The sequence below is a fragment of the Hyposmocoma kahamanoa genome, unplaced genomic scaffold (assembly GCF_003589595.1).
Source record: "Hyposmocoma kahamanoa isolate Upper Pololo Valley unplaced genomic scaffold, ASM358959v1 96334, whole genome shotgun sequence".
NCBI classification, from domain to species: Eukaryota; Metazoa; Arthropoda; class Insecta; order Lepidoptera; family Cosmopterigidae; genus Hyposmocoma; species Hyposmocoma kahamanoa.
Window position 1 is genome coordinate 1982 of NW_020655182.1, and position 8581 is coordinate 10562.

General features: G+C 38.0%; 2 protein-coding genes across 2 annotated transcripts; both read left to right on the forward strand.

Annotated features, from left to right (window-relative positions):
* The first annotated feature begins 428 nt into the window (after positions 1–428).
* On the forward strand, positions 429–1151 carry LOC113238516. Its single transcript, XM_026475341.1, has one exon. The coding sequence runs from the start codon at positions 429–431 to the stop codon at positions 1149–1151; it is 723 nt and encodes a 240-aa protein (XP_026331126.1).
* Positions 1152–6165: 5014 nt separating this feature from the next.
* Positions 6166–7998, forward strand: LOC113238517 (piggyBac transposable element-derived protein 4-like). The gene has a single exon (XM_026475342.1). The coding sequence runs from the start codon at positions 6166–6168 to the stop codon at positions 7996–7998; it is 1833 nt and encodes a 610-aa protein (XP_026331127.1).
* Positions 7999–8581: the final 583 nt, after the last annotated feature.

Consider the following 8581-nt stretch of genomic DNA (forward strand, 5'->3'; position numbering starts at 1 on the left):
TCCATAACAATGCAATCTAGACTTACATACATATACGAATTTACATATTAAGTCACAAATAAGTTAACATTTTTAATATATTTTTGTACAGTGCCATAGAAATCAGGGGTGTCATACAGGGTGGGGCATGGGAACCTCCCACATTTCAAGAATCAGCTGTAGGGGAATGGGTGGGTGTAGAGGAGGGGGGTTGGTCTCGTTCGGAGTCGTGAGTGATGTAGTTGTCAGTCGGCAACATGCCGTGGTCAGGAGAACAACGTGCGTTCATTCTCGAGACCTTTTTCAAAAATGGCGAATCTGTAATTGCCTTTGAGGGCGTTCCGTAGAAGGTACAGTTTGCGCGAAAACATGCTTCTGCTCTTCAGATTTCGGCGAGAACAGTGCGGCGGATTTTGCATACCGACCTCAATTTACACCCCTACAAGATCATGGTTGGCCAGGAATTGTCCCCAACAGACTGGGGGCGACGTGTTGAATGTTGTGAAGCGATCCTTCAACAAGTGCCTCCCACTGCTATTTTGTGGACTAGCGATGAAGCTCATTTTCATCTGTCAGGGTGTGTGAATAAGCAAAACTTCCGTTACTGGGCAGCTGAGAACCCTCGAGAACTTCACCAAAAACCTCTTCACAGCCCCAAGGTCACAGTCTGGTGTGCACTGTCGTCTATAGGCATCATTGGTCCTTATTTTTTTGAGGAGGGTGGCGTCACGATTACTGTAAACTGTGACCGGTACTGTGACATGCTTGAGAATTTTTTTAGGCCAAAGATCGCAGAATTTGGTGTGGAATATGAACGTGAGAGCTTCTGGTTCCAACAAGATGGTGCTACAGCACACACAGCCCGTCGTTCACGGGCTATTCTCCAGGAGATGTTCCCAGGGCAGGTGGTCTCCTTGCATGAGCCCATTCCGTGGCCCCCGCGCTCCCCCGATTTAAGCCCTTGTGATTTTTATCTATGGGGTTACCTCAAGGCCGAGGTATTCAAACATCGTCCAAGGACCCTGGTAGACCTCAGAACCGCAATCGAGGAAGAAATCGCCCAGATAACCTCCACCACACTTGAGAAAGTCATGCGAAACTTTCACGAAAGGCTCAATATGTGCGTTGCCCGGCAAGGCCATCATTTACAGGATATTATTTATAAAACATAGTGTAAACCAAACTACATAACGTTAACTTTTTTTATAAATAAAAGTTTTGACATTATCTCACGTTCTTTTCATTTAACAACCCTTTGAAATGTGGGAGGTTCCCATGCCCCACCCTGTACATGTTGGGTGCGAGGAAATTGAAGAGTTGTACAAGATGTACAAAGGATTAAAGTTGAAATTCCACTTCCACCTGAGCAACCCTGAAGCCCTATGAAGAATGAACCTGAGCAACCCCGAAGCCCTGCGGAGAATGAGCCATTGGAATCGTCTATATATCCCGTGGTTGAGCAGACAGTATTACCTTCGAGAACTATTGTTTTACAAAACTATGAACGCTCGGCGAATATCTCTAGCCATTGTATTTATAACACGTGTCGCAATGTAGCAGGACATTTAGTGCCCACATTTATTAAGGTTATTTTGATAAAGGAATATAAGTTATATGTTCCAAGATTTGCTAGTCTGCGAGATCATTTGTTTAGTAACACTTGGCAATCATTACCTGAATAAACAAATACATTATCTGATTTAAATGTAACTCAAATAAAAGACATAATTGGTCTAGCAAAAACGGAAATATGATTTGATTTTGAAAATGTACAAGATATGCCTAACCATATTTGTCATTAGATAATCATGTAACTCCACTAAAATTGTCTCTTGCTATATATTTCTTCGAACTGGCGATAGTAATAAAATTTTATCCTCACTTTTCGAAATGTCTAGAATGACTTTAGAAAGCCAAATGAAAAAATTGAGAGAATATATTGTGGAAAATTTTATACCTCTTCACACAGGCCTATAGCACACAATAGCTCACGACATATCCAACAGAAATCTTTCTATACCAAATGCCTTATTTGGGGGCCGTAACAGTAATGTAGAGGAGAGACCTGCAATAGTTATATGTGACGGTAGAATTATATATATATGTATATTGAAAAAAATTCCAGTTATTTGTACTAAAAAAAGAATTATGCCCAATTTCACCAACAATCCTCAAATTTTAAGTGACTCTTATCCCATTTTAGGTGACACTTAACGGCAAAATGGCTTTCACCAAGCTTTAAGCGTCACCTAGCGCTTTAAGGGACCCCTTACATTTAGGGGCCCAAACATCGGACTCCTGTCGCTAAGTGACAGTTATTTTACTAATTTCGAGGTTATCACGGTATAAGAAATGGAAAATATTTTCGAGTTTTTAGACCGTTTAGATGCCATCGATACAATTGAAAATATTTACCATGTATTTCGGAGACCGCGCGTTTATAGAGTGAGATCAGATTTCTTCGCAAAGTATGACGACGTAGATTTCTTTCGAAGATACAGATTATCCAAAGATAGTGTGCGATTTTTGTTAGAGAAAATTGCAGTGTATTTAGAATTCCCGAGTAGAAGGTAAGTGATAAAAATGTTGTATATAAGTACCTATCTATATTTATTTCCATGCAGAATACTTTGTTTTGTAAGCGATCATTTATTTTCTTGGTTTTCATGTTCTTTTAATTTTTAGGAACAATGCTGTGGCTTCTATAAGCCAGTTACTGATCGCATTGCGTTTTTACGCCACTGGTAACCATTTGCTCGCAGTAGCCGACATGGGAGGCATTAGTGAGGCTACTTGTAGTAGAATTGTAAAGAGAGTGTCAGAAGCAATTGTACGTTTGCGGAATGATTTATTACATTCCCAGAAACAGAAGAAGAACAGGCCAAAGTAAAGCTGGGGTTTTTCAATATTGCGAAATTTCCTAATATTTTGGGCTGCATTGATTTGTACACATGTAAGGATACAATCACCTGGTAGGCAGGTTATATATTATTAGCTAGACGTATGGTTTCTATATTGGCAGAGCAGATTCAGCAACCTCAGCGGTATAATTTAGGCCGCGTTTCCTCTTTTCTGCCATGATTGCCGACAAATTACCACAACACTTTCAAATTATACAGCTACAAATTTATCTGTTTACTTCAGAAACGTAATACGTGCGTGACATAACCTTAAATTTGTATTTTTTATTGCTTAGACACATATGGGCAACATGCGGCCCGCTGTAAGATATAATCCGGCCCGCGAGACATTTTGAAAAAAAAAAAACTCAATGAAAAAATATTAAACTAGGTACCTACTTACACTCACAGCGACAGTGAAGCCCCAAACATCTAATCCTTTGATGTTTGCCGCCTCACTCTTTGATAATCGCCGCCACTCGGCTTACTCGATCAGTCTTTGATGTTTGCCGCCCGACGCCTCACGGGCGGCAAACATCAAAGACTTATTGCTTCTCAATTATTCTAAAACTAGTTTATTCCAGAATATTCCTTCATTTTGCCTATAAGCGGGTGTATGGCCCGAACATTTGTGCAGTTCTATTCGAGCTACCGAGGTGATAACTTCGACAAGCGATATTCTAGCGAACTGTTTGAGCCGTGAACTTTGTGTGCATCTTGAGTGGTTGTGTACTAACTATAGTTTGTATTGTTATTAAGTTTAAAGAACGAAAAGTTAACAAAAATGATGTCTGGTAGAAAAAAACGAAAAGTAGATACAGAGGGACGCCAGTTTCAAGAAAAATGGACTGAAGAATTCTTTTTTATTTTGCACAATGGTAAGCCTATTTGTTTGCTGTGTAATGAATCCATTTCAGTTATGAAAGAATTCAATATAAAGAGGCATTACTTAACTAAGCATACTGCGCTACACTCACTGACAGGACAATTAAGAACAGACAAAATCCAGAAGCTTACAGCAAATTTGGAGAAGCAGCAACAAATGTTTCATAAACAAAGAACACAACTTGATAATGTTGTGAAAGCTAGTTTTAAAGTTAGCTCAAAATTGGCAAAGGCATTAAAACCATTTGCCGAAGGAGAATTTATTAAGGAGTGTATGTTAGAAGTTTGCAGTGTTTTGTGTCCTGAAAAAAAAAATGAATTTGAAAAAATTAGTTTGTCAAGACGAACCGTTGTTCGACGTATAGAAATGATGGCTAATGATATAAAAACAACATTGACTGACCGTATGGCTGGTTTTGAATCATTTTCCATAGCATTAGACGAGAGCACGGATTTGTCGGACACAGCTCAACTGGCTATATTTATTCGAGGTGTTGATAAGGAGTTCACTGTTACTGAGGAATTGCTTGCTTTACAGCCGCTAAAAGGAACCACTTCAGGGGAGGATATTTTTAAAGAAGTTCAAAAGGTATTCACAAGATTTGGCTTGCCATGGTCAAAATTAAAGGGAGTATGCACTGATGGTGCACCTTCTATGGTCGGCTTACGTAAAGGTTTCATCGGAATTTTAAATGAAAAAGCAACAGCATTAAATGTGCAAAAAGATGATTTGATAGTCCTTCATTGCATTATCCACCAACAGAACTTGTGTTCTAAGTCCATTCGACTCCAGCATGTTATGGATGTGGTAGTAAAAACCATCAATTTTATTCGATCTCGAGTGCTTAAATCGTCAGTTCAAGGGGTTCTTGGATGAAATATCCGCTGAATATAACGACATAACATATTATTGTGAAGTCAGATGGCTGAGCAAAGGAAAAATGTTGAAACGGTTTTACGAGCTTAGAAATAAGATAGCAGACTTTATGAAAATAAAAGATAAACCACTATCTGAATTGAGTGACCCAAAATGAATATGTGACTTAGCATTTCTGGTCGATCTAACAGGCTATTTGAATGATTTAAATTTGAAACTACAAAAACAAGGACAGTTAGTAAATGATTTGTACAGCCATTTGAAAGCATTTCAGGTCAAACTGCGCTTGTGGGAGTCATAGATGCTATCTGGTAAGAGTTACCATTTCAACACGCTCTTTACGTATGAAAATATTGCTTATGCTCAATATGCAGAAGAACTCGAGTTACTGTCGGAACAATTTTCGAACAGATTTAGCGATTTCAAAAACATGGAAGACTGTTTCAGTTTATTTGCAAATCCAACAAAAAGTAATGTACAAAATGCTCCTTACAAACTTACACTTACAAATGGAGTTGATCGAAATTCAAGAAAACTCACTCCTAAAATCTAAATTTGAAGAAGTAGAGTTGTGCGATTTCTACAAAAAATACCTAGAAGAAGACAATTTTCCGCAGCTTAGAAAATTCGCAAGATTGATTTGTGCTTTTGGCAGTACTTATAAATGCGAACAGTTCTTTTCGATGATGAAAATTAATAAATCAACACATCGCACAAGACTGACTGACGATAATTTGGAAAATTCTTTACGTGTTTGTATCAGTGGAATTAATCCAAATATCGATGGATTAGTTTCCCAAATTCAAGCTCAAGTGTCTCATTGATTGACTTTCATAGTATGTAGCAATTGCAAATTTATCGATTTACCGATATGATGTTGTACCATTTTTTTAAATTTCATTTTTTAAATAAATTGTACTAGTACTAGAATAACATTGTAATATTATTTTATGTCTGACATCTATTGACATTAATTACTTTAAAATGCACTAAGCACTTTTAAACGCGGCCCGCGAACCTATTTGCATACTAAAGTTTGGCTCTCAACATGTTAAAGGTTGCCCATACCTGGCTTAGACTAACGCTCAAACAGCCTAAATTCACAATGTTTTACTATTTTTTGCAAATTATTTAATTAATTTGTTTCAAACTACAAATAAATATTAAAAATAACGTTAAGTTAACAATTCAAGTTTAATATATGTAAATTTTTATAAAAATATACTAAACCGTAATTAACCGATAATGTTAACCCTTAACCACTTACCACAGGTCTCTCAGACACCGTTGAAGTTATTTTTGTTAATATTTCGGCGCGAACGCATCGTTCATTCTCGCGCGTTCATGTACCTTCCCCCCGCGCTCGTCAGTACCGCGTGAGCCACCGGCGACGTCACAGGTGCCCGCGGTTAGCCAAGGTAAGTATCCAAACATCGGCAGGGGTCTGTGTGACCTGAGGTAAGTGCTTACGTTATTATTTTCTAAATAATATTTTAACTTTTATTTATTCATTTTAGGTGAATAATGGCTGCTAATGACGAGCTTATTGCTAGGTGGTTAGAAGAAGTTCCGTCAGATGAAGAGGACCTGATAAATGGAGTTTTTAGTGATGTTGAAGATGATGTTGGTGACGGCCACGTCCTAGAAGAAATCAGCGGCTCCGATTCTGAAATTGAAGGTGAGGAAGAACCAATTTTAACTAATCTTCAAACTAGAAATTCGCCTTCCGTATCGTCTGTTCAAACCTCATCAGACGATGATGTGCCACTGTTAGAGTTGAGGTCTCGTCCCAGAAAGAAGAATTTTTTTGGCAAGAATCGATTTCGTTGGTCTTCTGAGCCTCCACATTATCGTTCCAGAACATTACAACACAATATTGTACTGGAAAAAGAAGGTGTAAAGCCAGAGTACAGAACGGCTATAAACGCTTCTTCTACTCCACTTGATATCTGGAGTAAATTTTTTACTGATGATATTTTGAATAAAATTGTACAACACACCAACCAAAAGATTCGCGAAATAAGACCGAAATACAATAAGCAAACTAATGTTCAAGATATAGATTTGATAGAACTAAAAGCATTTATTGGATTACTTTTCTACACTGCCATATTCAAAGAAAATAGGGAACATTATACATCATGGTATAAGACGGATGGTAGCGGCAGAGAAATATACAGGTGTATCATGAGTAAAAGTCGTTTTGAAGTTTTGCTAAACACTATACGCTTTGATGATGCTACTACAAGAGCGGCACGGCGAGAAACTGACGCCTCTGCACCTATTTCAGAGCTTTTTGACAGCTTCATCAAACAGTGCCAAGCTGTTTACTCGATTGGTAGCTACGCATGTGTGGATGAAATGTTATTAGCCTTTCGAGGACGGTGCCGATTCAAGATGTACATGCCAAAGAAACCAGCCAAATACGGCCTAAAAATATTATGCATTACAGATGCAAGGACTGGTTACCTTCTCAATGCATATATCTACTTAGGTAAAGACTCTGATGGCCTAAATTTGCCTTCACAATATAACCGACTGAAGAAACCTACACAGGCAGTAATGAGACTAATTTCTCCAATAGAAGGGTCTAACAGAAACGTAACCACAGATAACTGGTTCACGTCCCTAGAGCTTGCGGATTTACTAAAAGAGAAACAACTGACATTAGTGGGTACTCTGAGAAAAAATCAGCGAGAAATACCATCAGAATTCTTGCCCTCTCGTTATCGACACACTGAATCTTGTCTGTTTGGATTTACAAAAGATGTCACATTAGCATCGTTTGTTCCCAAACCAAATAAAGCGGTTATAATGCTCTCAAGTATGCACCATTCACCAGAGGTCGATGACAGCACAAAGAAGCCAGAGATTATATTATTTTATAATAGCACTAAATTTGGTGTAGATTTGCTTGATCAGAGATGCTCAAACTATTCTACGGCCCGTCGAACACGCCGATGGCCTTTGGCCATATTTTATAGGTTACTCGACGTGTCGACCTCGAATGCCTATGTTGTAAGCTTATCAGCCCAAGCACAGAAGAAAGAAACCAGATTCCACTTTATCAAGATGCTGGCCGAACAACTCACAAGACCTTACATGGAACGCAGAGTAAAAAGTATTCATATTCAACGGGACCTCAAATTTGCTCTCCGTCGGATCCTGCAAATCCATGAAGCAGACACACCAGCTGTTGCAGGTGGTAGCTGTGATAAGCTGGAAATACGTAAGGTGTGTTCCACTTGTGACCCAAAGAAAAAACGCAAGACACAATACCTGTGTTTCAATTGTAAAGTTTCAATATGTCTCGAATGCTCAAATAAGCTGTGCATTCACTGCCGCGAGAATCGCTAAATAACTACCTTGCAATTTTGAAAAAAAAAAGACAATAGTGGCACCAAAATATTTTTTTTATGTGTAAAATATAGCAAACTTTAGATAATTATAAGAAAATGTATAATTTATAGGTTCCATTATTTTTGATCTCATTTCCAAATAAGTCGTTACTTTTTATTATAATTTAGAGGTCTAACTAGAAATTTTGTTATGTTTCCAAAAAGATTGATTTTATTTCGTATTTTTTCTTGTAATAAATACTGTTATACATTGTAAATTACTGTTTTATTTGAATTAATCCACAATCTTCAAATTTTAATCATAATTGAGGCATTCAATGCGAGGTGTCTCCTAGACGTGTGGTAAGTGGTTACGGAAGCAAAACTAGTGGTAAGTGGCTGAGGGTTAACAACGCGTCCAACCCTCGCAGAAAAAAACCAATTGTCACTTAGCTAAGGAACCCTCATTTAAGGGATACTTATGTTGGTGAAAACTAATTTAGGTAGGAGGCTGTTTTAAGGGATGACTTAAGATAAAAGTCACTTAGTTAGGGGATGGATAAGGGATGCTTGGTGAAAACGGGCATTAGTCTTTTTTTGAA

Coding starts and splice junctions, on each gene's coding strand:
- LOC113238516 (XM_026475341.1), top strand. CDS start 429: ATGGTTGGCCAGGAATTGTCCCCAACAGACTGGGGGCGACGTGTTGAA.
- LOC113238517 (XM_026475342.1), top strand. CDS start 6,166: ATGGCTGCTAATGACGAGCTTATTGCTAGGTGGTTAGAAGAAGTTCCG.